Below are 27,952 nucleotides of genomic sequence, written 5' to 3'. Positions count from 1 at the left end.
GAGCCCACGAGCTGCAACCCCTCAGCCTGTACCCTGCGACAGGAGAAGCCGCCACAACGAGAAGTCGGGCTCCACAACCAAGAGTAGCCCCTGCTCGCTGCAAGGAGAGAAAACCTGTGCGCAGCAGTGAAGACCCAGCCATAAATAAATAACATGCAAAGCCATGGGAAGGGGCTTCCTGGAATCGCACGTTCGGGTACCCAGTGCCCCTCTTGATGCAGCCCTGGGATGCTCGGCAGGGACCTCCCACATCACCTGGCAGCACCAGGCTCTCGACTCTCCACCCTCCCCAATCCTCTACCTTGCCTCCACCTGTCCCCATTCTAGTCATCACCCACCTGGTCGCTTAAGTCCGAAACCTACCCATTCCCTCCACTTCCCTCACCGTCTCCACTTCCCACCCATCACTAGCTCAGAACGACCCCACCTCCAGCACGTGTTCCAAGAGCATGAGTCTTCTCCACTCCCACTCGGACCGCCTCCCCTGCCACCATCATCTTGGCCTGGGTAGCTGCTATTTCTTCTTGCCATCCTCCCCTCGGTATCCACAGCAACCGATCTCTCAACACTACTTATCATCCGGCCTCAGTCCCACCTCAATGCACTTCGCTCTCCGTGTGTCTGCCACGAGAGCCCTCTTTTTGGTCTTTGAACATCAGGTGCCTCTTGTGATCTTGCGCACTGCCTAACTGTTCCTTCTACCTGGAAAGCCTGTCCTGCGAAAATGATCCTTGTTGCTTTCTCAGCTCCAGCATCCCAGATCCCACACTGTAAAGTCATCAGAAGTCAAGTCATCATCAGTCTCCTTCTATCATATAATCTACTCCATTACCTAAAGGCTCTTACCATTATCTGATATTTTCCGTGTTTGTTTAATTACTGTGTCTGGTCCCATGTGAGTCAGGCCTGTCTTTTCAACCAGTACGTCCCCCGTTCCTGGGACAAGGCTTTCACACCATGTACATTTCATCACTATTGTTGATTGACTGCCTTCTCCCTTCTGATAAATCATGGTCAACCACCCAAGATACTGTGCTCTGTACTGAGGGATGAGAAAGATACGACAGCCTTCACTGGGAGCAGCTAAAGCTGAAAGGCAAGTGTGGCAACAATCTGGCTGGTCAGACTAGCGTACTTAGTCTTGAAAGGGAGGCATTTTATCTTCACGTGTTCCCACCAGGCTCTGCTCTCTTTTAGAACAGCATGTGTCTTGCTTCAAATTATAAAGTGGGTAACGTAACAGTAGGGGTGAGGATGATGGCATCCCTACTGGGTTCAGAAAATGACTTCCCTAGCGGTTCACAGATGGTAAAGAACCCGCAAACAACACAGGAGACCCAGGTTTGATCCCTTGATCAGGAAGATCCCCTGGAGAAGGGCATGGCTACCCACTCCAGTAGTCTTGCCTGGAGAATCCCATGGACAGAGGAGCCTGGTGGGCTAACAAGTCCATGGGGTCAAAAAGAATTGGACACAACTGAGTAACTAACACACTTGCCTGATACTGGGTTCCAGGCGCTCTGTGTATATTAGCACTTATCCTTAAAACAACCCTGGCAAAGCAAGTGTTGCAGGCACATTGACACGGCAATGAACAGAAGTGCAGGGGGATTAAGTAACTAGCTGGCCACACAGCAAGGGCAGGGCTAGGCTACGCTTTCGAAGAAACGGACAGTTCACAGCCATTCGGCAGCCGCAGCAACAGACAGAAACTCTGAGTTTACATCTTGGCTCCACAGAAGAGATTCATTTCCCAAAACTGCCTTGTGATGTGACAGACAGAAGAGGGAGAAATATGACAGTAACAGATTACAGGCCCAGATACTTCATAGCACAGCTTTTAAGAGATCAGCCTGCAGGGAGACCGTGGTACTTTCTTTCTTCCCACGCTTGTAAACACAACTGGGAGAGAGGAAGGTTAAACTGTCTGGCAGAGAGTACACGCTGGTCAAGGCAACATCATCACAGTGTTTCATCAGTCGACTTGTAACATTCACTCTCTCTCTCTGTGGCACCCACAGCAACAAACACCCCGTTTCCAAACCACTAACCTTGTGAGTTCTTCTTGGAGTTGAGTGTGGTCAGGTGGAAAGAATTTCACCACAAACTTGACGACAACATGCTTCGGCCCTAAAAAGGGGGAAAAAAGCAGCAAAGCATTTACGGATTTATCTTGCAAATGCCATTAAAGAAAAAGACACAAGAGGCGATACTATACACCTAATAGTGAGTCTCATTCCAAGCTGCTAACAGGAGTTCTGCCGACATGCAAGTCACTTAATTAGTTGGTTAAGTTTGGTTATTATTCATATTTTCACATTGTGGGGAGACAAACAGCTCTTTTTTTAATTAAAAAATTTTTTTAAATTATTTTAAATTAAAAAAAAAAACAAACCCAAAACAAAAAACCTCACGGCATGTGGCATTTCAGTTTCCTGACCAGGACTGAACCCAGGCCCACTGCATCGGAAGTGTGGATTTTCAACCACTGGGCTGCCAAGGAAGTCCAGATACCTGTTTTGTAAAAATACTGTGACAAGGGTATTATACTGAGGCATCAGACTTTTTCCTCTGGAGACTTAAACTATATCCAGATTTTAAAGCAGACATGTTCCCAAATGGCGCTAGTGGTAAAGAATCCATCTGCCAGTGCAGGAGACACAGGTTTGATCCCCGGGTCAGGAAGATCCCCTCGAGGAGGGCATGGCAACCCACTCCAGTATTGTTGCCTGTGGAATCCCACGGACAGAGGAGCCTGACAGGCTAAAGTCCATGGGGTCACAAAGAGTGGGACAAGACTGAAGCAACTTAGCATGCATGCACGTTAGCCCAAATATAGGCTTTAGACAGCTTAAAGAAAACATAATGAAAAGGTATATCAGTTATGTAATTTATTATTTCTGTCTCCAAGCCACAGCAACTAATGTACTCATTGCTGTTGGTCCAAGCCTTTGTTAAGTGTCTGGTATACCGTTTTATTAATAATGCCCAACAAAATTAAGAAGCAGGTCTGGAAGGGGGTGGGCAGGGTGAGACTGGGAATGAGATAGGGAACTTCACAGAATTAGAATATCAAATCGATGATAAAATAACCATTTGTCACCTGAGTCAGAGTTTATTTTGCTGTATAAGCCACAATGCAAAAGCAATCTTACAGGTTCTGATATTTAGAATAACAGCAATAAGTTTATGTTCTATAAAATATAAGGTATTATGATGAAATCCAAATCTTAACAGCAGTGGTATAAAAGCAGAAAACGTCTTTCTGATCCACTTTTCACTATCACAAAAAATAGATGTTGTGCTATCGTTTCTATGATAACACATTCAAATATAAAGAAAACTAAAACGATGTATCATAAGGTGATGTTAAGTGATTTGTACAAAACGGAAGGAAAACAAGGCCCATGAGCACTGAAGCCAAGAGCAGCCAGGCTTCTTTCCGCTAACCACTCCCCAAATTAACAGAAATTGAAATTTATTACAATTCCAGCTCACGGAAGAACAAGAACAAAATGGGAGAGACAGGAATGTCTAGCTAATCCCGCACAGCAATTGTCACAAATGGGGATTTAAACGAGGCTACTTGGATCCTTAGACAACCCGAGGCTAGGCAGATGCTGGTACTAAACGGAGAACGACAGCCTTGTCACACGAGGCGAGTCACAACCCACAGAGCTGGAAAACTGCACCTCTGCTCAGGTGCTGACCCAAGCCACAGCCGCGGTCCCGGCTCTGACATCCATTTCCACCATTTGCAGGTCCCATCTTGGGTTCCCATCAGGGACAAATGTCATCATTCGGGATGATACGCTCCCTCCAGCCTTCAGGCCTGGGGGCTTTTCTCAGCCATGTGTCCTGCACACTTAGTCCCTGGCCAGCTGCCCAAGAAACGCTGAACAATGGCTGTTTTGTTTTCTGCATTAATAATTGCTTAATTTCAACGACAGAAGATCAACACCAATTTCAATTGCATAAGGGCCCATTTAACACAGTGTGCCTGTTTATTACACTCACATAAATTGCTGTAAGTGGCCTGGTGGGGTTTCTTAATCAGACATAAAACCGACCCCACGAGGTACTGCGTGTTTCATGCTCAACTAAAGGCATGCAGCCTGGGTACCATCCTCAGACTCTTGCCTGGTGTCTGGCTGCAGTGAGGCACCATGTGGGATGAACTGGAGAACAGAGCTGTCTCTGAACCTGACCCCTCCAATCAGAGGGAGGGGAGAGCGGTTTGGTGCTGCTGCACAATAAGAGGAAGGGGAAATCCAAGTGTGTCTTTTTCTAACTTATCTCCCAGACCCTCCTTAACCTTTTCTTCGACAACTCTGTTTAAATGCAGGCCAGACCTCCTCTGTTTTGCTTACCATTCAGACAGACACATTTGGGGGCACCTATTCCGCCCCCCCACCCCACCCCCGCCGCAATACCACTTGCACTGTAATTTCACAGGCTTTGAAAAGGCAGCATAGAAATCCTAACAGCAATTTTTTGAATAAATACTTCCACCTCCCTCTGCAAAAGTGACAATAAGGAACACAAGCACAGACAGAGACCACCTCAACTGCTCTGGGCCTTAACAGCCTGCTTCAATCATTAATCAAAATGACATTTGACTTTTCCAGGCAAGGTTCTGATTACCAAATTGTTATGTATTAAAATTGCAGAAGATGCATTTGAATAGCACGTAAATTAGCAGATGACAAAGCACAATTGTAAGGCAAAAACAGAAGAGGTGGCTCCAGGGCTACTCTTCTGCAGGGCAGTGGACGTCTAGACAAGGCTTATATCTGACATCACTGTTAAACAGGAGGGGCGCATACTTACTTCTAATCTGCTTGACAATAGGTTTTAAGAGATCCAGCCACACCTACAAAGGAAGAAAGAAGACACTGAGACACAAATTCTCAAAGATGAGACTTACAAGTATTTTGAGACTTCACTAGGAGCTGTTCAAAATCAAAATAATTTTGAGGGTTTGAGGCTGCCTGTGCTTTTTTTTTCCTTTTCTCTAGAATGCTGTAACTTATATTGTCTCCCACATTTATAGAACAGACCCAAATTTGCTAAGAGTATCCCTGAGCTTGAAAATCAAAATCTCTCCTAGACGCAAATAGTTCACATGGCTCACTAAGAAGTTTTTATTCTCACTGGTACTTTTATCACAGTTCACAGTTTTATTCAGCAAACATTAATGCATCATTGCATGTCTGGCTATAAATGGAGTAAAATACACACACTCTTTAGTGAAACAAAATTTATGTATGTAGACGCATCTACAGAACAGCACAGCTTTGAGGGGTATAGAAAGGGAGCATTTATAGAACACACCTCTGCACCAGACACCATCCATAAGCTATCTACCTCTCAAAGCAAGGCCAGAGGATTCCTGTTACTCAGGAGAGAAATCTGAGACTTGCAGGGGTTCAATAAATATCCCAGGCCCTCAGCTAGAGAGTGTGTCAGGGCTAGGACTGAAATAGGTCTGTCCAACTTCAAAGTCCAGACTCTCTTCACACACAGTCTCCTGAGCATGCAATCTCAACAGCAAAATTTTAAAGAGAGAGAGGGAAACCAGTTGCCCTCCATAATACAGTGTAAGTTGATTCTTGAATTTGTGATCCTGTGAAAGGGTTCTACTGAAGCTCATATTTGCATATATGATAAAAACAAGGTTAATGGGCTTAATAGAAGAGGGGGTTTTATAAGCAAATACAAAAAAGAGAAACACTCCTAAAGAAAACCATGCAAAGAATAACAGGGTAACTGATGACAAAAAAATGCCAATCACTCACATGAAAATGTCTAAGTTTAGAAGTAATTTGCACTATAAGTGCAATATCATTTCACTATCATTTCCACCCACTAAATATACAACTAGATGTGCTTGTATGCAGTGCATGTATGTATTTTATAAACCTGAAGTTGGCAAGGGTGCCAGGAAATGAACACTGCCTTACTTTATTGGTAGATGCATGAATCGGTACTATGTTTCTGGAGACCAATTAGGGAATGATTATCTAAAGCCTGAAAAGTATTCACAAAGATACTCTTTCATTCAGTAACTTGACTTTTGATGAATATTTGAGAGTGTGGGAAACTGTTTCAGAGGTGAGAAAATGGGTTATTTCCTCTTTTCTTCTGCCTTTCTATATTACCCGTATTACCTTCAATGATCATCGGAATTCTCATAATGAAAAAAGTAAAAATTTTAAGTGTTTACTTATTCAGGTTAATCTTCCCCATCACCTTTTCAAATGAATATGTTTTCCTAATGAAATTCTCATTTCTCCACTCCCCATCCCCAACCACTCCGTTATGTGAGAAAAAAAATAAAGGCGTTAAATTGCCTTAGGATCATCCCCACTGTCACACTCATAAGACCCAACCTTAAATGAGAGAGAATAACCATTCAAAACAAGGGTCTTGTGAGGTGTATTATTTTCCTCTCAAGAATCTTAAAAGATGGCAAAAAATCCTCACTGATAGATGAAGAAATTGAGATTTGGAGCACGGCTGCCCAGGGTTGTTGGGATTCGAACCCTGTTCTTCAAACTCATTTATTCATTCAACAGCACACCACTGTGTCCTGCTGGGTTCTGGGAATGCAATGATAAGAGACCAGTCATGGTCCCTGCTTCATGGAGAGTAGGGTCTAGTGAGAAAGACAGGAACCAAAACCTTCCCAAGAAAAGTAAAGAAATACCTAGGACAAAAGCACTTTGCCGACAGAGGTCCATCTAGTCAAGGCTATGGCTTTTCCAGTAGTCACGTATGGATGTGTGAGCGTCGAAGAATTGATGCTTTTGAACTGTGGTGTTGGAGAAGACTCTTGAGAGTCCCTTGGACAGCAAGGAGATTCAACCAGTCCGTCCTTAAGGAAATCAGTCCTGAATATTCATTGGAAGGACTGATGCTGAAGCTGAAACTCAAACTCCAATACTTTGGCCAGCTGATGTGAAGAACTGACTCATTTGAAAAGACCCTGATGCTGGGAAAGATTGAAGGCAGGAGGAGAAGGGGATGAAAGAAGATGAGATGGTAGGGTGGCATCACCGACTCAATGGACACGAGTTTGAGTGAACTCCAGGAGCTGGTGATGGACAGGGAGGCCTGGCGTGCTGCAGTCTATGGGGCTGCAAAGAGTCGGACACAACTGAGCGACTGAACTGAAGACTAAAGAAACCAGGGGGAGTCCCAGCTGACTCTGAACGTCAGGACAGAGAGGTCTGACTCAGGTAGTGATGAGGCAGGAGGAGGGCTTGCCTGAACGTGACATTGTGCTGAGATCTGCAGGGGATGAGAGAGGTGAGGAGAGGCTATGAAGACCTGTAGCAGAAACACCCTTCCAGATGGCTCAACATCGTGATGGGAGACCAGCGTGGCTGCAGAACAAGGCTGGTGGGACAGGAAGGGGCCAGACTTCACTGTTATCCTGAGAACATGATGAAGACTGCTATAAGTACAGGGCTGATACAATCAGATCGACACTTTGAAAAGATTAGTCTGGCAATGTGAGAACAGACCAAGGGGTAAGAACGGATGCAGGATGCCTGCTGTATTCGTGCAGGAAAAAAACGAGGGTGTTTTGGATCCGGAGGGGAGAAGGCAGACTCAAGAAAAATGTTCAGAGGTAAAATCCAGTGGGACTGACTGATGGGCTAGATGAGGTGGCCGAGCAGCAGGCAATAACCAGAATGACACTGAGGTGTCTGCCGTAGGCGTCTGGATGGAGGCTGGTCCATGCCGAGACGGGCAGCGCTGCAAGAGGGTTAGGACGGAGGGGCTCTAGACACTTTCATTTTAGGAGGGGCCTTTGGATTTCATGAGGAAGAGAGAGCGTGGGAGCAGTGGGACACACACACCCGAAACTCAGAGAAGCCTGGACGGGAGATCTCCCAACGCCTGACTCCAGGAGGACAAGGCGGCCTCGTGGAGCCCAGAGGATGAAACGCATCGGCACTGATAACACGTCTACCAGAGAAGGGCCAACGGGAGCAGATGAGGACAGAAGGAAGGAAAGGGGCGAGTGGGGCCACGGAAGGCAGGGGATCACGGTGTTTCCGGAAGCAGGAAGAGCAAGAACTGTTGGACTATCAGACAAGGCGGGAACTACAGGATCTGTGGGTCAGTGGACTTGGAGATGGGTCTGAGAGTCGGGTGGACAGCAAGGAGACAGGAAGGATGAAAGGTTTTTCCAAGAAGCTGGGCTGTGAAGGAAGAAGCCAGAGACTGGGAATGAGGAGGTGAGAGAAGAATCAAACAAAGGTACTGTCTTTTAAATTTTTAATTTTTTAAAATGGGAGGATAACTGCTTTATTGCGTTACAGTGTTGTTAGCTTCTACTGTACAACAACATGAATCAGCTACATGCGTACACACACAAGCACACACACTCACATGCACATATGTCCCCTCGCTCTTGGACTTCCCTCCCACCCCCGCCCTCTCAGTCATCACGGAGCACCTGGCTGAGCTGAGTTCCCTGCATTATACAGCAGCTTCCCATTAGCTGCCTATTTTACACATGGCTGTGTATACACGCCAACGCGTCTCTCGCAATTTGCGCCCCTCTCTCCATCCTCTCTGTGTCCCCAAGTCCATTTTCGACGTCTGTGTCTTTATTCCTGCTCTACAAACGGATCCATCAGGACCATTTTTCTAGATTCCATGTCTATGCGTCAATATATGATATTTGCTTTTCTCTTTCTGACTTACTTCACCTCTGTATGACAGACTCTAGCTTCATAAATAAAGGTACTGTTAACTGCTTGTCTCCCAAAGGAAAGACCTGCTGTGCCTGGAAAGGGGAGGGTTTGAGACTATGAGCAAGAAGGGATAACCACTACCCTAAGACATCTGAGATGGTGTGAAAAGACAGCTTGAGAATACAGGGCATTGGGGAGGGAGCAGAAAGTCTAACGGTGGACACGTCTGTCTCCACTTCTGTGTCGGGAAGATGAGACAGTTCCTCTGATGCCATCTGTCTACCCCTGTAACATCTGAGGGCTGGAGGATCCAGGCAAATGGAGAAACTGACACAGCTGTGTTTGCTGGAGTTGAATTAACTGGAGAATTCTAGAAGTGTGTCCCGTGACGGCTGAGTGCCCACTTACAAGCCTGCCAGGCTGTGTTCTTGCGGCCTCTGGGGACGCCTCAGGGCCCATTCTGATGTCTCTGAGCTCATTCACCATCACCGGCTCTGTCGCAGAATCCGCCTAAACTTCTGCAAACCCGCTCAGGACCCAACAGCTATGCTCTGGCGCAGTAGCTGCCAATTTTATGAATTGTTTTGAAACATCTCTCTTCTGTTTTTGGCATTCCTGCGGAATGCACCAAATACAAGCACCCATTTGAGCCAACTGAGCATGTGGTTTTAGAACATGGAGGTCTGGGAACATCAGACTGGCCCAAATGAGCCTGTTGGGTAGAGCTCCACAGCGATGATGCTCCAGGGCCTCGGTGACATCACGGCTAAACCGGCTTCGGTGAGAACACTGGGCCTAAAAGAGCCTCTGTTTACCAATGAGATTGATATTTGCAGGGCTGAGAGAAAACACCTTGCCCATGGAGGATGCAAAACACTCTAAATGGATGAGCTGGAGGCAGCAAGAAGGAATACAGGGTTGCCGCTCGACTAGTTAACAGTACTGAAGCTTGATATATAGACAGGGCTCTGGTGTGTAGGGTCGCTCAGCCGTGTCTGACTCTTTGCGACCCCATGGACTACAGCCCACCAGGCTCCTCTGTCCATGGGATTCTCCAGGCAAGAATACTGGAGTGGGTTGCCATGCCCTCCTCTAGGAGATCTTCCCAACCCAGGGATTGAACCCAGGTCTCCTGCATGGCAGGCGGATTCTTTATCGTCTGAGTCACCAGGGAAGCCCATGAATACTAGAGTGGATAGCCTAACGCTTCTCCAGGGGATCTTCCCAACCCAGGAATTGAACCAGGGTCTCCTGCATTGCCAGCTAACTCTTTATCAGCTGAGCTATCAGGGAAGCCCACACAGAGGGCTACAGGGAGGTATGTGAACTAGACCAGGTCCTCCTAGACAACTCACTTGTTCCTTCAGCCTAAGAAGAGATGTGGTTAAGATGCATGGGCTTCCAGAAATGCCACATCTGCTCAGGAAGACCTCATGGAAACAGAAAACTTCCTCCACTGGGCCTGGAAGGCCTGGAAGTTGAGAGTTAGCTCAGGCTGCCATCACGAAGGGCCACAGATGGAGCGGCTTAAACAACAGATCTAGTTCCTCCCACTTCTGGAGGCTGAAGGTGCCCCAGGCCTGGTTACCCCTGAGGGCTCTCTCACTGACTTGCGCATGACCCCCTTCTGACTGTGTCTTCAGCGAGTCTCCCCCTCTGTGCACATGGGCCCAGTGTCTCCCAGGGATCTCCTAGCTTCCTCTTCTTAAAATTGATACGGTTCAGACTGGACTCGGAGAAGGAAATAGCAATCCACTCCAGTACTCTTGCCTGGAAAATCCCATGGACAGAGGAGCCTGGTAGGCTACAGCCCATGGGGTCGTGAAGAGATGGACACGACTGAGCAACTTGACATTCAGACTGGACTAGGGCCCGCTCTAACGTCCTTATTTTAACTCAATCACCTCTCCAAAGGCCCTGTCTTCGAGAACAGTCACATTCTCAGGTGCTGGGTGTCAGAGCTGCAACATACATATATTTGCTGGCGGGGCGGGGGTGACATAATAGAGCCCACAATACCTATGTTCCACAATTTAGTTTCAACCCAGCTTTTCAGCCCCATTTTGCTCTGCTTGCCTATATCTCAGCCAGCCTCCCTGTTTTCCTTTGATCCCCTATTAATGTTACTTTCCCCTTTTGGCATGTGTTTTCTGCCCTGATATACACTTAGAGAAGAAATGCTTTAATGCCTAGGTTTCAAAGGCAAAGCAAGATGAATCTCTGTCCCCAAAGCCTTTTTGTTCTTTTCCTAAACATCTTTTTCCCCTATTGTTTGGTAAGAGGCATTTCAGGCGGGTTTTGTAGGCAACTGAAATATTTGAGGTACTTTTAGAAAGGGTCTTATGAAAAGAGAGTCACTTAGGAACTTCCCTGGCAATCCACTGGTTAAGACTCTGCACTTCCACTGCAGGGGGCATAAATTCAATCCCTGGTCAGGGAACTAAGATCCCTAAGATCCCCCTATTGTGCAGTGCAGCGCCCCCTCAACCCCGCAAAAAAGTCACTTAACATGAGATTAGGCAGAAGGACAGGCAAGAGGTGATTTCATGATTTCTGTGTGCCAAGCATTGGATAGGTACTTTATACACTTTCATTTAATATTCACAACAAAATGGTGGTTTTACACACGAAGGAAGCCAAGTTCAGAGAGCTTATTTAAGTTGTCCAAGGTCAGACAGCTGGGATTTGACTTCAAATCCATCTGACTCCACACCTGTGCTTTTTCTGCAACATAATATGCTGCTCCTCTAAAAAGACTCAAAAGTTCATCTTTTTCTTAATGTCAAAGCTGCATACAACAGAAATATTTCACCATCAACTATAAGATATATAGGAACCAGATACAATCTGACACAAAAAATTATCCTGTGTCTAGAACTCAGTGCAATAAATTAATCTTCCTGCAGGCTGGCTCCTATAAGAAATGACTTTACTTTGAATTTTTGTTTGTAATAGTTTGCTTGAATGCAATTTTTCATATTGATTTTAATTGGTGGCTCAAACGGTCAAGAATCTGCCTGCAATGCAGGAGACCCAGATTAAATTCCTGGGTTGGGAAGATCCCCTGGAGAAGGAAATGGCAACCCACTTCAGTACTCTTGCCTGGAGAATTCCATGGACAAAGGAGCCTGGCAGGCTACAGTCCATGGGGTTGCAAAGAGTTGGACATGACTGAGCGACTAACTTTCTTTCTTTTCATATATGGCTATATATATAGATGATATTAAATGTAGCTTTCTTTTTAAAAACCTATCAATTTTTAGAGAGTTCTGATCAAAGCAGAGTAACAGGAACTAGATTTATCTTCCTACATGAAACACCAACAACAAAAAGAAAAAAAAAAAAAAACATTACATCTGAAGATCTGAAGACCAGTGAGAAACTGAGTCATCCCCGAGGAACAAGAAACTAGAATCACGACCCTGATGACTACACCAGCCTCTGCCTTGAGCACGTCTTCAGGATATGGTGCAGAGAGAAAATACAGCAGAACCTGGCAAACTCCATGAGCCAAAGGGATGGGGCTGAGCATGCAAGGCATCAAGGCAGACAGGGTTTGCAGGAAAGTAGGAAGCACGCAGAAGAGGACAGAGCGTTACCAAGGAAGCAGCAGAGGATTCATCAGTGTGTGCTCACGTGGAAAGGAGCCAAGAGGCGTCAAAAAATTTAAGAAACAGAACACAGGAGGATTAGAGGTAATAGGCTTGGTGCTCACACAAGGCCAGGAATACTACCTATTCGCTCTTGATTCATGAACACTGGGTAGAGTACTGAAGGGTCATCGCTAAGGAGTAGGGAATAATTCACCCCAGATTGCACACTAGACCGGTCCTACCTAACAAGAATTAAAAGCCAGTTCTGACAGGACTAAATTATTTCCAAATAACTTACACGCACCTCCCTCCCCAAACTCAGTAACATACATAGGAATGCAAAATTACCCAGCACTCAACACAGTAAAATTCACAGTATCTGATATCCAATTAAAAAAAAAAATCACCAGGCATACAAAGCAGCTGGAAAATATGACACATAATTGGACAAAACCAAAACAATCCAATCCAATCTAGAAAGAACACAGATGTTAAAATTAGTAAAATAAAAAGGATACGAAGACAGTAAGACTGTATTCTCCATGATCACAAGGTTGAGATCTGGAAGGTTTTAAGAGGAATCAAACTAAACTTTGAGATGAAGATACATAATGTGACATAAACACACACATGCTCAAGATGAGACATGGCACAAGAAATGCTAGTGAGATTGACCCAGCAACAGAAGCCATGCAAAATGAAACAGGAAGAAAAACTACCAGAAAATTAACAGAGTGTCAGAGAACTGCAGAATACCTGTGGGCAGCCTAACACCCACGTAACTGGAGTCCCAAAGGAGAGGAGATGGCAGGGGAGGAGGAAAGAAATGAAAAAATACTAAAGACATAATGATCATAAGTTTTCAAAATTTGATAGAAACTATAAACCTACAGATCCAAGAACCTAAGCAAACCCCAAGCATCAGAAACATGAAAAAATCTGTATGGAAGCACAAGCTATTATATGATCAAATTATTCAAAAATAATGATAAAAAGAAAAAATTGTACATCAGCCAGAGGAAAAGAGATATTACATACAAGGGAGCAAAGATAAACACAACTTTAGCTTTCCTGACAGAAACAATGCAGATGAAAACGCAATGGTGAAAGATTTTTCAACATACTGAAATCTTAGAATTTCACACTCAGCAAAATACACCTGTCAGAAAGGAAAGCAAAATAAAAACCATTTCCAATGAAAGCTCAGAGAATTTATTATCAGCAGAGCCACATAAGAAGATATGTTAAAGGAAGCAGGAAAAAAGACAATATCAGATAAGAAATCTGTATCTACACAAAGAAATGAGGAACACCAAAATGGCAACTTCATGGTTAATACGTTTTAAGAATTTTTAAATTATTTAAGGCTCCATAGACGGTAACTGACTGGTAATCAAGTATACTTCAATAAAAATATAACTGGTAAACAAAAACAATGTAATACAGGTTTCATAACGCATGTAAAAGAAAAACTAACAATAGCAAAAGGGTCAAAAGAGAACGGAAGCATAACACAGGCATGCTAAGTTGTTTCAGTCATGTCCAGCTCTTTGCAACTCCATGGACTGTAGCCTATCACGCTCCTCTGTCCGTGAGATTCTCCAGGCAACAATACTGGAGTGGCTTGCCATGCCCTCCTCCAGGGGATCTTCCCAACCCAGAGACTGAACCCAGGTCTTCTGCAGTGCAGCTGAATTCTTTACCACTGAGCTATGTGAAATGAACCAGTATCACTTGAAGACAGGCTGTGATAAGATGAACATTATTAACCCTAACACAACCATTCAGGTTACAAGTTAAAGAGCTGTAACTAATAAACCAATAAATAAAGTAAAATGAAATAAAAATATTCAATTAATCAAAAGGTAGACAGGGAAAAAGGAACAAAGAGGGATAAGAAACAGAAAACAAATAGCAAGATGACCCATTGCACGATATCAATAGTTAAGAGTAAATGTAAATGGTCTAAACACCTATTTACAAGCAAAGATAGTAGATCTGATAAAAAGGCAAGATCCACTCTATGCTGGACTATAAGAAACACACTGCTAATACAAAGACACACATAGTTAAACACAAAAGGATGGGGGGGAAAAGCACATTATGCTAACATTAAGAACTCTTAAAAAATTGAAATGGTTAGATTAGTATCAAAGTAGACATTAGACTAAAGAATATCATCAAGAATAAAGAAGGTAATTTCTTAATTTAATGGTGGAGAAGTCAACGAATTAAGAGAACATAAAATCTTAGGTATTTATATGCTTAATAACAGAATTTCAAAATACATTAAACAAAAACTGGTCAAACTGCAAGGAGAAAGAGGCAAAAACACAATTATAGTTGGTGATTTTAATACCACTCATTCAATAACTATTAGAACATATAAGACAGAAATTCAGTAAGGACAGAGATGATTTGAACATCACTATCAACGCACGTGGCTCACTGGTAAAGAACCTGCCTGCAATTCAGGAGAAGCGGGTTGGATCCCTGGGTCAGGAAGATCCCCTGGAGAAGAAAATGGCAACCCACTCCAGTATTCTTGCCTGGAAAATTCCATGGACAGAGGAGCCTGGTGGGCTACAGTCCATGGGGTCACAAACAGTCGGACATGACTGAGCGACTGGACACACACATATCAACCGATATGATCTAACTGACATAGACGGGATACTGCATTCCACCCACCAAAGTTTACATTCTTTTCAAATACACATAAAACGTTTACCAAAACAAACCACATTTTGGGCCATTAAAGGGATATCAATAAATTATTTAAAAGCCTTTCATGTCATACAAACTACATTCCCCAACAAGCAGAGAATTACATTAAAACTCAGTAACAGAACTGTGGAAAATCCCTATATTTGGAAACAAAATAACATACTTCTACATAACTAACTTCTGTGTCAAAGGGAAACCAAAAGGAAATTAGAAAGTACTTTAAACTGAAATGAAAGCAAAAACACAATAAATTAAAATCTGTGACATGCTCCTAAAAGCCTCTTAATTTAAAAATAACCTATTGGTACAGAATCATCTATATGCAAGCTACAGATAATTATAGATAATTCACATAAGCAAAATTTTAAAAATTACAGTCTACTACCGAGAGATTATGATTAACACTTTAATGAAATTGTTCTCAGAACTGAGCTTGTATCCTCTGTGATGACCTAAACGGGAAGGAAATCTAAAAAAGAGGAATATATATGTATCCTAATAGCTAATTCACTTTGCTGTACAGCAGAAATTAACACATTGTAAAGCAACTATACTCCAATAAAAAGTATAAAAAAGGAAAAAAAGAATTGAGCTTGTATCACATTCACCCTAAGAGTTTGTTAAAACATATACCATAGGTATAACACGAGCCTGGTGGGCTGCAGTCCATGGGGTCGCTGAAAGTTGGACACGACTCAATGACTTCCACTTTTCACTTTCATGCATTGGAGAAGGAAATGGCAACCCACTCCAGCGTTCTTGCCTGGAAAATCCCAGGGATGGCAGAGCCTGGTGGGCTGCTATCTATGGGGTCGCACCGAGTTGGACACGACTGAAGCGACTTAGCAGCAGCAGCGTTCCTTATCTGGGTGAGGACCTGAGAATCTGCATTGCTAAGGTGATACTGAATGCTGTTGCTGCTTGTTGGCCTGGGGAGGGTGATTTAAGACCCACTGCCTTCGTGTACATCTGTTCTACAGCTTCTACGAGCAATGTCCCTGGCTACAAACATATGTATACTTTTTAAAATCCCAAATGAGGTCATATTGTTTATAACTTAGTTTTTGCTTTTTAGTCAATGATGTCTATCTTTCCATTCTGTAAACTTTTTCCTCACCAAATACTCACACTACTCAAATTTTTGCATATGAATAAAGAACATCCTGAATGGTCTAGTGGTTTTCCCTACTTTCTTCAATTTAATTTTGAACTTGGCAATAAGGAGTTCATGATCTGAGCCACAGTCAGCTCCCAGTCTGGTTTTTGCTGACTGTATAGAGCTTCTCCATCTTTGGCTGCAAAGAATATAATTAATCTGATTTCGGTGTTGACCATCTGGTGATGTCCATGTGTAGAGTCTTCTCCTGTGTTGTTGGAAGAGGGTGTTTGCTATGACCAGTGTGTTCTCTTGGCAGAACTCTGTTAGCCTTTGCCCTGCTTCATTCCGCATTCCAAGGCCAAATTTGTCTGTTACTCCAGGTGTTTCTTGACTTCCTACTTTTGCATTCCAGTCTCCTATAATGAAAAGTCTTGTAAGTCTTCATAGAACCGTTCAGCTTCTTCCGCATTACTCGTAGGGGCATAGACCTGGATTACTGTGATATTGAATGGTTTGCTCTGGTAGAAATGAGAAATAGATTTAAGGGACTAGATCTGATAGACAGAGTGCCTGATGAACTATGGATGGAGGTTTATGACATTGTATAGGAGACAGGGAACAAGACCATCCCCAAGAAAAAGAAATGCAAAAAAGCAAAATGGCTGTCTGAGGAGCCCTTACAAATAGCTGTGAAAAGAAGAGAAGCAAAAAGCAAAGGAGAAAAGGAAGATATACCCATTTGAATGCAGAGTTCCAAAGAATAGCAAAGAGAGTTAAGAAAGCCTTCCTCACCGATCAATGCAAAGAAAGAGAGGAAAACAACAGAATGGGAAAGACTAGAGATCTCTTCAAGAAAATCGGAGATACCAAGGGAACATTTCATGCAAAGATGGGCTCTTTGCATCAGCCCATACAAAAAAGGACAGAAATGGTATGGACCTAACAGAAGCAGAAGATATTAAGAAGAGGTGGCAGGAATACACAGGAGAACTGTACAAAAACATCTTGACTACCCAGATAATCATGAAGGTGTGATCACTCACACTCACCTAGACCTGGACATCCTGGAATGTGTAGTCAGGTGGGCCTTAGGAAGTGTCACTATGAACAAAGCTAGTGGAGGTGATAGAATTCCAGTTGAGTTATTTCAAATCCTAAAAGATGATGCTGTGGAAGTGCTGCACTCAATATGCCAGCAAATTTGGAAAACTCAGCAGTGGCCACAGGACTAGAAAAGGTCAGTTTTCATTCCAATCCCAAAGAAAGGCAATGCCAAAAAATGCTCAAATTACCAGACAATTGCACTCATCTCACATGCTAGTAAAGTAATGCTCAAAATCCTCCAAGCCAGACTTCAGCAATATGTGAACTGTGAACTTCCTGATGTTCAAGCTGGTTTTAGAAAAGGCAGAGGAACCAGAGATCAAATTGCCAATATCCGCTGGATCATGGAAAAAGCAAGAGAGTTTCAGAAAAACATCTATTTCTGCTTTATTGACTATGCCAAAGCCTTTGACTGTCTGGATCACAGTTAACTATGGAAAATTCTGAAAGAGATGGAAATAACAGACCACCTGACCTACCTCTTGAGAAACCTGTATGCAGGTCAGGGAGCAACAGTTAGAACTGGACATGGAATAACAGACTGGTTCCAAATAGGAAAAGAAGTATGTCAAGACTATATATTGTCACCCTGCTTATTTAACTTCTATACAGAGTACATCATGAGAAACGCTGGGCTGGATGAAGCACAAGGTGGAATCAAGACGGCCAGGAGAAATATCAATAACCTCAGATATGCAGATGACACCACCCTTATGGCAGAAAGTGAAGAAGAACTAGAGTCTCTTGATGAAAGTGAAAGAGGAGAGTGAAAAGTTGGCTTAAAACTCAACATTCAGAAAACTAAGATCATGGCATCTGGTCCCATCACTTCATGGGAAATAGATGAGGAACAGTGGAAACAGTGTCAGACTTTACTTTTTTGGGCTCCAAAATCACTGCAGATGGTGATTGCAGCCATGAAATTAAAAGACACTTGCTCCTTGGAAGGAAAGTTATTACCCACCCAGACAGCATGTTAAAAAGCAGAGACATTACTTTGTCGACTAAGATCCGTCTAGTCAAGGCTATGGTTTTTCTAGTAGTCATGTATGGATGTGAGAGTTGGACTATAAAGAAAGCTGAGCACAGAAGAATTGATGCTTTTGAACTGTGGTGTTGGAGAAGACTCTTGAGAGCCCCTTGGACTGCAAGGAGATCCAACCAGTCCATCCTAAAGGAGATCAATCCTGGTTGTTCATTGGAGGGACTAATGTTGAAGCTGAAACTCCAATACTTTAGCCACCTGATGCGGAGAGCTGACTCATTTGATAAGACCCGGATGCTGGGAAAGACTGAGGGCAGGAGGAGAAGGGGACGACAAGGATGAGATGGTTGGATGGCATCACCGACTCAATGGACATGGGTCTGGGTGGACTCCGGGAGCTGGTGATGGACAGGAAGGCCTGGTGTGCTGCGGTTCATGGGGTCGCAAAGAGTTGGACACAACTGACCAACTAAACTGAACTGAAGGAATGTCCTTTCTGTGATCTGTTAAAACTAACATCCAATCCAGGACCATGCTTCATATCTGCTTATGTCCATTAAGTCTCTCTTAATGTAGACTCATCCCTTAATAAAAAAAAAAATGACTGCTGAAGGAACACATGAATAAAATTTGAACTGAAAAATTGAGAATGCACTTATTTACAAGGAAAGCTTTAAATAAAAGGGAATTAAAGACAGATCTGTAAACCAAAATATGAGATGAAATGTATAAAGCTATTTACGCATTAGTCCATTAAATTCACTAGGCAGCATTTGATATCCCAGGTGTATGCAAAGGGAGCTTGCCAGGTGGCGCTAGTGGTAAAGAGTTCATCTGCCAATGGACTGGCAGGCAGAGGAGGAGACATAAGAGACGTAAGTTCGATCCCTGGGGTTGGGAAGATCCCCTGAAGGAGGGCATGGCAACCCCACTCCAGTATTCTTGTCTGGAGAATCCCATGGACAGAGGAGCCTGGCGGGCAGGTCCATAGGGTCAAAAAGAGTCAGACATGACTGAAGCAACTTAGCACTCATGCATGTATGCAAAGGGAAGTTTTGGAAAAAGAACTAAGAATATTATAATGCAATAGCTGGGGCTTCAGAGGACCTTGGCCTGGAGGAAAAATTTAACCTTTGGGAACCTCAACGTTTAAAGAAGAGCTCAGCAGTAGACCTTAGGCATGGTACTCAGAACACATCAACTGCTTGGTTTTAACCAATTTAAAATCATTTGTTCAATTTGCATTAGCTTTGAAAAATTCAGTTCAAAGGATTTCACTTGGGCATTCTGGCTACTTAATTGGATATTCCTCCTTTAATCCGTAGTTTGTTTCTTCTGTTTTAATTTTTTCCCTCCATTTTAAAGCTGTCTAAAATAACATACAAGTGCTTAAAACTACTGAAAACAAATGTATAGCTTAGTGAATTATTGTATCAACCAAGCCAAGAAATAGAACTCTGTCAGCCAATCAGCCGTCTTATCCTAAAACCAACCCCCTCCTTCTAAAAGGCACCACTATCTAGATTTTTACAGTAACCATCTACATTTCTTGATGTTTCACTTCATCAAGTGGTATATCTCTATATACTAGTGCTTATTCTTCCTAATTTTCAAAAATGTTATGTCCTTCCAGTGTCTTTTCACCTACAGGTTCTTCCTCTACCCCTTTTCTTTATAGTGAATCTGCTGATCTGTGGAATTTTCCGGAGTCTGGGTTTTACACATTACATATACTCAAGGGTATCATTCAACATGTTCCTCTGTTCTCTGTATTGAGTGCAATTTGGCACCTGCATCCAGTTGGTCCCTTTGGTAACGTTATATCCCCGGTGTGTTGGGAACAACCCACTTAAGGTGTTATTTTAAATATGACTGTGATACATTTATGCTGCCCATTTTTATGTGGAAACTGTTTTCTAACCTTTTGAGAAGAAGGTATGGGTCATGGTAGCTTTCCTAACCTCCCAGAGCTTTCTCTTCTATTGATTTTGGGCCATGCTTTTTTTGTTTTTTAATGGCGGCTTGCTTTCTGAGATTCCCTGGCTCTGCTTCCCTCCTCTATTATTTCTCTCTATTGTCCTGACCTAACTCGATTTCAGTTCCATTCTCCATAGTTTCTCCTAAGTGGTGGCCTGTCCTGGAAGATTAATTACTCCAGCTCACTGGAGCTGGACTGATCCAGCCTCTTCGAGCTCCCAATTCCCACCGTTCTTCTCAGACTGTCCCCGGTGCTTTCCAGTGGCTCTTTGAGGGTTCCCTTCTTTGGTCCATCAAATGTCCCAGTGCTGCCATCTATCTCCTCCCGCACAGGCCCTGATACGGCACACAAGACCTTGTGTCCGACTGACGCTTTGTTTCAGGTTACTTGTACTTCGGGGTCTTGGGCTGACACTTTGACACCTAGCTTTGCCATAAATGTGGTTCATGGGCATTTTGATTTTGCCAAGTAGCTGTTTCTATGTGGGATCTTGGGTTTGTGAAAATCCATAAACTATGATTCCACTTCCATCTTCTCAAGACTATCCATTTAGAAAGCCATTTCCCTGTATTTGTTTCTTTAACCAAACTAAGATGAGGGTCTTCATTACTCACATACTGTGGGGTGAGGAGATGACTGCCATTGAAAAGAGAGTTTATTACTCATGGTCTCCAGGAGGAAGAGACACGTCACAGCATGCAGGGCCACGTGGGGAAGGACCAGGGTCGGCAGCAGAAAGGGCAAGGACCAAGCATGCCCAGGAGGCATTACCGTGGTTTCCATGGGGAAAGGCAAGCTAAGTCAGGGTAAGAAGCTTGAGTCCTCGCAGTGGGCTCTGGGGTGTCGGGCCATCTCTAGGAGTCTAATACCTGGAGTAATTATGGGAAACGAATTCTGTCTTCTGAAGCCTAAGACCCAGACAGAAGAGGGAGGGGCCTTGGGCTCTGGATTCGTTCACTTGCATGTTGGAGGTGTCCTGGCAGGGGAACCATGTGCCATCTCTAAGAACTGGCCTGCTCTGGGAAGGGCAGTCTTTTCTCGTTCAGCGAGGCCCCAGATGCTGAAGCATCAAGAACATAGAAAATAAGAAAACACTGAAGGGGAAAAAAAAATCAGTGGTTCTTAGGGGCTCAGAGGGAAGAGAGGGCTCAACACACAGAGTAGAGGGGATTTTTAGGGCAGTGAACTCTTCTTTACAGTACTGTAAGGATGGATAAATGTTATCATACATTTGTCAAAACCTACAGAAGGTACAACATGAAAAATGAACCCTAATGTGAACCTGGAACTGTAATAATAATGTATTATCACACCAATAAAGTAAGATGTTAATAAGAAGGGACACGGTATACGGAGAGACAGCATGGGGGACCACTCTTGACTTTCTGCTCAATTTTTCTATAAACATAGAGCTTTTCTAAAAAATGAAGCCTATTAAATAAAACACAAAATGGTAACAAACAAAAACCTCAGATAGCTTTCTTCTAGTCTAAGAAATGGAAGATTATGCATAGCTGTATTTTTCCAGCAAGTTGCCCTTCCCCGTTCTCTCCTGGAGGAAAGCTCTGCCTCCTCTGGGACCTGCCCTGTCACCTGCCAGTCAGATTGAACCACAGGGCTGCTCTGTGTGGTCACTGGGCTGCTCTACCACCTCACCTCTGCTGGCTGCCCCAACTTTCATCTGTTCTTAAGCCTGCAATGTTCTTTACCCTTTACTCCTCGCATGTTCTATAAGGAGCCCCTCCTGGTTTCAGATGTCCGTAGGACCCCAGGAAGAAGCAAGGTCACAAGGCTGCAACTAAGAGATGAAGGACATCTGCCCAACCCTAGAAGAGCTGGACAAGGAGCAGTAAGTGATGCTGTTATCCCAAGTAGCTGTGCTCTCTGACCTCAAGCGCTAGAAAGCATGCTTGCTGCTATGGACTGAATTGTGTCCTTCAAATACCTGTGTTGAAGCCCTAACCCCCAAAGTGGCTGTATCTAGAGATGAGGGTCTTTAGAAGGTAGTTAAGAACGTGGCTCTATCTAAAGATGGGGGTCTTTAGAAGGTAATTAAGGTTTAATGAGGTCATATAGGTGGGGCTCTGATCTATTAGGATTGTAGCCTTGTGAGAAGAGAAAAAGAGATCTCTCTCTTTGCTGCTTGAGGACACAGTGAAAAGGTGGCCGTTGACAAGCCAGAAACAGAGTCCTCACTAGAATCTGATCATGCTGATACCCTGATCTCAGACTCTAATACTTAGAGAAATGAAATGTCTGTTGCTCAAGCCTCCCAGTCTTTGGTATTCTGTTATGGCAGCCTGAGCTAAGACACCTGCCAAGAGCAAACCTTTTTTTCCTGGCATAAAGAAGATTATAAAATGAACGAAAGATTCTTCCTGAGCTTTGAAAGTGAAAGTCACTCAGTCGTGTCTGACTCTTTGCGACCCCATGGACTGTATAGTCCATGGAATTCTCCAGGCCAGAATACTGGAGTGGGCAGCCTGTCCCTTCTCCAGGGGATCTTCCCAACCCAGGGATCAAACCCAGGTCTCCCACACTGCAGGTGGATTCTTTACCAGCTGAGCCACAAGGGAAGCTCAAGAATACTGGAGTGGTAGCCTCTCCCTTCTCCAGTGGATCTTCCCGACCCAGGAATTGAACCAGGGTCTCCTGCACTGCAGGCGGATTCTTTACCAACTGGGCTATCAGGTAAGCCCAAGCTTTACCAGTATTTATTCATATAAAACAAGGAATTTTTTATCAGGTCTCTGAGCATCATCACTTTCATGAAAGATGGGTGAGCCAGCCACACCGGTTTCTGAGCTAGAATGTAAGAAGAAAATCCAACAGATATCTCTGAGTGTCTTGCTATGCCAGAAATTCTGCTGGGCTCATTATTATAAAGCATCTGAAGAATTCCCATGATAACCTTGTAAAATAGTCATTTATTAATCCCAGTTTTCAGATAAAGCACAAAAATCAAAGACATTCAGAATCCACCCAGCTGCTAAATGACAAAGCAAAGGTTTAAACAGATTTACAGGCTGTAACACAGAGCTGTTCACACTCTCCCCAGTAACCACAAGATAAATCTTAGATACACACCCGTCTCTGCTGCCTGGTGTGCACAGCTCTTTGCAGCAGGAAGATGCAGCAAAGGCAACAACTGAAGTAGGGAGAACTCGCAACACCTGAGACAGGTCTGCCTGTGACTAATGGTCATACAGTCCACACTGAATCTGCTCATTGTAAAACATAAACGATTAAACTCCTACCTCGGAGAAATGTGGTAAAGCAGAGATTGGTAAACCAAGGCCTATGGGCCAAATCCAGCCTATGATTGGCTTTGCTACAGTCCAAGAGCAATCACAGGCTGTTAAGTGGTTGGGGAAAAAGAACAGTAGCAATGTATTTCATGACATGTGAAAACTCCATGACATTCAAATGTCCATGTCCATACATCAAGTTTTATTAGAACCCAACCGCCATCATCCATGTACACTGTCTATGGCTGCTTTGCATGGCAGTGGCAGAGCTGAGGAGTCACCACAGAGACGGTACAGCCTGCAAAGCCTAACGAATTTATTCTCTGGCTCTTTTTGCCAACCCCTAAGGTGAAGAACAAGGAGATCAAATTAGTCCATACGAAAGAAAATCAACCCTGAATATTCACTGGAAGGACTGATGCTGAAGCTGAAGCTCCAATACTTCGGCCACCTGATGCAAAGAGCCGACTCACTGGAAAAGACCTTGATGCTGGGAAAGATTAAGGACAGGAGGAGAAGGGGACGACAGAGTGTGAGATGGCTGGATGGCATCACCAACTCAATGGACCTGAGTTTGAGCAAGCTCTGGGAGATAGTGAAGGACAGGGAAGCTTGGCATGCTGCAGCTCACGGAGTTGTAGAGAGTCAGACACGATTTGGTGACTGAACAAGGTGAAGAACAAACCAGGTGCATTTAGGTTAATAGCAGAGTGCATGGCACACTGTAGAAGTTCAAGGACAGTGAGCTCTCTGAGTCCACTGGCAACCCAACCCCTCTGACCTTTACCAGCCTTCAGACTCTAGGTACCCACTAGCTGGCATGTTAGGTAGAGGGTCCTGATTCCTAAGATCCATAGTGTCCCTGCCATAGGAAGGCAAATCAATGGTGGGGAAAAAAGCTGATTGTAAGATTTCTCTGCTCCTATGGGGCAGTCCCATGGGTCAGCTGTTGGACTCAAGGACAACATGGGCCTGACTTGCATGTAAACCATAGCAATCAACTCTATTAACAGACAAGCCATGGGGCAAGTCTAATTAAGCATAGAGCACAATTGATTACTTACTAATTATCACTGGTTTATTCCCAGTCTTAAGAAACACATCTTAGACAGTGGAATGCATTCATTCTTAAGTGCTTAAGCTTTTTCAAACCCTTACTATGAAGAATGCTCTGATGTGGGCTATTTAATGATAGAAATGATGAGAAAAGGGTGGAAGGCTGAGCTGCAACGTGAATTGCCTGGCCTTACCACCTCGGGACAAAGGTTCACAACCTTGCATGCTGGGGACCTTGGGGGAACAATTAGTCTCCAACACATCACATACAGATAAATAAACAAAGTCAGTAGTGACAGACAGCCCAGGTCTGGGCATTTGAGACCAACCACGCTTCCTGTTGAGCTTCCCAGACAGCATTAGTGGTAAAGAACCCACCTGCCAATGCAGGAGACAAAAGAGATGTGAGTTCGATCCCTGGGTCTCAAAGATCCCCTGCAGGAGGGCATGACAACCCACTCCAGTATTCTTGCCTGGATAATCCCATGGACAGAGGAGCCTGCAGGGACCACAGTCAGGGCTGCACAGGGTCAGACACGACTGAAGCACACCCACAAGCTTCCTGTTGGTTTGTCAGTTATGTGAGCAGCCTCCCAAATGAAGCCTGGCAGAGGTAATAATCACGACAGTAGTATTAAAAATAATAATGACAACCTGCCCATGTTCATTGCAGCATTATTCACAACAAGCAAGGGTGCAGCAACCTAAATGTCCATCGACAGATGAGTGGGTAAGCAAAATGTGATGGAGCCAACCACGGAATAGTAGTCAGCCTTAAAAAGGAAAGATAGTCTGACACACGCTTCAACATCAATGGACCCTGAGGACATCACGCCAGGTGAAATAAGCCAGACACAAATGAACAAATGCTGTGTGGTGCCACTTACGTGAGGTATCTAAAGCGATCAAACTCATAGAAACAGAAGGTAGAATGGTGACCACCAGGGGCTGGGGAGGAGGAAGGGAACTAGTTGTTGATCGGGTGCAGAGTTTCAGCTTTATATAATGAAAGTCCTCTCCGATGCACAACAACGAATATACGTCACACTATTGTACTGCACACTTACTTAAAAATGGCTAAGATGGTACATTTCGTGGTTATCTATTTTTGACCATAGTGGAAAAAAATGGTAATGATAATGATAACAATAAAGTTTTATTGAAACAAATCCATGCCCATTCATTTACACTACAAGGGAAGAGCTGAAGAGCTGGAGTGGAAGCACTCTGGTGTATAAAGTCTATTCTAGTATTCACTATCTGGCCCTTGAAAAACAAGACTTTGCTGCTCCCTGCTTTAGAATGTGGGCCTTGTTCACTACTGAGTCCACAGGAACTAGAGCACTCCGGTGTGCGGTAAGCTCTCAGGTAGTGGCCTCTATTTGTAACAGTTAGCTTCTATGTCTTTAAGCCGTCATTAATGGGTTTAGTGAATTTTGCAGTTGATCACACTCCAAAACAATATAATAAGCAAACAGTGAAATCCTAAAAATCAAGCCTGATAAAAGCTGAAACAAGTCATCTCTGAAAGATCAACAGGTTTGTAAACCCTAGTGAAAGAGAACCACCCACAGCCAATACAAAAGGCACCAAGCCTGAGGTCAGAAGATGCGGTTAGAATCCTAGCTCTGCCGATAGCTAATTGGTTGACCCAGAAACGGAACAACCCTCTTGCTATCCGGTCTCGGTACCCTCACCACTGCCAATTTACAGTTGAGAAAAGAAACTTCAGGAGGATCAGAACAGGATAAGACTGGAGTTAGGAAAACCATAGGCAGGTTGTTAGAAATAATGAGAGAAGAAACCTTCAGGTGTTTTGAGAACCATTACTGTAATATAAAAACAAGTCTAAGAAACAATGTTTCACTGAAGTTGCTACATGGTATGATAATTATTTGTTTCCTTATCAACCTTCCTAAGCAGGCACGTCTAACGACTGGAAACAATAACTATTGCTGACAAGCTGTCCCTTCAAAGCATGTGTCTTCTTCTGTATGAAGTTTGATGCTGGGCTTGGCATTGGCACAAATAATTGTTAGATGCATAAATGAATGTGGCATTAGTTGCGGCCCCTCTGTGTGGTCATCTGTCCCATCAGAAAGAGGACTGGGAGTCAGGGCAGCTTCGATTTAATGTAAGCACCAGAAAATGGCCAAGAAGGCTTAGAAAGGGAAAGTGAAAGTCGCTGTCATGTCTGACTCTTTACAACCCCATGGACTATACAGTCCATGGAATTCTCCACGCCAGAATACTGGAGTGGGCAGCCTGTCCCTTCTCCAGGGGAATCTTCCCAACCCAGGGATCAAACCAAGGTCTCCCACATTGCAGGCTGATTCTTTACCAGCTGAGCCACAAGGGAAGCCCAAGAATACTGGAGTGAGTAGCCTATCCCTTCTCTATCAGATCTTCCCGACCCAGGAGCTGAATCAGGGTCTCCTGCACTGCAGGCAGATTCTTTATCAACTGAGCTACCAGGGAATCCCAGAAGGCTTAGAGGTTAGAAGTGTGTTGAGAAAAGCCAGTTTGTGCCCATCTTTAGATACACGTTAGATCCCCCGGTCTTCCCCTAATCCAATCCAGTGACAGTTCTCTTTCTACACCATAAAGCAGATCATGTCACACTCTTTAAAATGCATTTACAGCTTCCCAAACATATTAGCTCAGTACAGAGCTGTGCTGTCCCCACACACGTGGCCACCTAGCACTTGAAAGACAGCTGGTCTGGCTGTGACTGTCACATATATATCGGATTCAAAGACTGAGCAGGGGGAAAAAAAAGTAAAATCGCCCATTCATAGGTTTTGATGTTGATTTCATGTTGAAATGATAATGATTTTGGATGTTTTATATCAAATTAAGTAGGCTATTAATTTCACTTACTACAAACTTTTAAAACATCAACTGCTGGAAAAAATGAAATAAAGTTTGTGGCTCACATTCTATTGCTACTGGGTAGTAACGGTACAGAAAGCCCTTTGAAATAGACCCGGCTCCCTGCTCACCTTTCAGGGCTTTTATCCTTCCCGCCTTCAGCAGAGCCCTCCTCCACCTACCTCTAAACTTCAGCCTCATCTGCAGGTTCCTGAATAGCCTACTTGCTACCTGGGCTTTGGGCATCTGGTGCCCACCTCCCTGGAACACCCTATCAGGTCAACTCCTACTGGCCTCAGAGGACTCCGTTTTGCAGTATCTGGGAGGGATTTCCTGAACACAAGTGTCGTTTGCTGTCCCCAGTGCCCCACGCCCCCTGCTCCCAGTGGACTGTGTGCCACACGTTTTGAACTGGCCACTGACTCAGTTTGATGGTTGTTATTGCTGTTGTTTAGTCGCTCAGTCGTGTCCAGCACTTTGTGACCCCCATAGACTGTGGCCCACCAGGCTCCTCTGTCCATGGGATTCTCCAGGCAAGAATACTGGAGTGGGTTGCCATTTCCGTCTCCAAAGACTCAGT

General features: G+C 44.0%; 1 protein-coding gene across 5 annotated transcripts in view; it reads right to left on the bottom strand.

Moving 5' to 3' along the window:
* Nucleotides 1–27,952, bottom strand: part of FARP1 (FERM, ARH/RhoGEF and pleckstrin domain protein 1) — a 307,741-nt gene that overhangs the window by 76,622 nt on the left and 203,167 nt on the right. For all 5 annotated transcript variants that reach the window (XM_069601923.1, XM_069601925.1, XM_069601920.1 and 2 more), the window contains 2 exons: nt 4,831–4,873; nt 2,052–2,130 (listed from right to left, as the gene is read on the bottom strand). In XM_069601923.1, coding sequence (XP_069458024.1) covers nt 2,052–2,130; nt 4,831–4,873 — 122 coding nt within the window. The remainder of the gene's footprint in view (nt 1–2,051; nt 2,131–4,830; nt 4,874–27,952) is intronic.

This window comes from Ovis canadensis, chromosome 10 (genome assembly GCF_042477335.2).
Source record: "Ovis canadensis isolate MfBH-ARS-UI-01 breed Bighorn chromosome 10, ARS-UI_OviCan_v2, whole genome shotgun sequence".
NCBI classification, from domain to species: domain Eukaryota; kingdom Metazoa; phylum Chordata; class Mammalia; order Artiodactyla; family Bovidae; genus Ovis; species Ovis canadensis.
The sequence above is the reverse complement of the archived record's forward strand: the minus strand, read 5'-3'. Positions and strand labels throughout refer to the sequence as shown.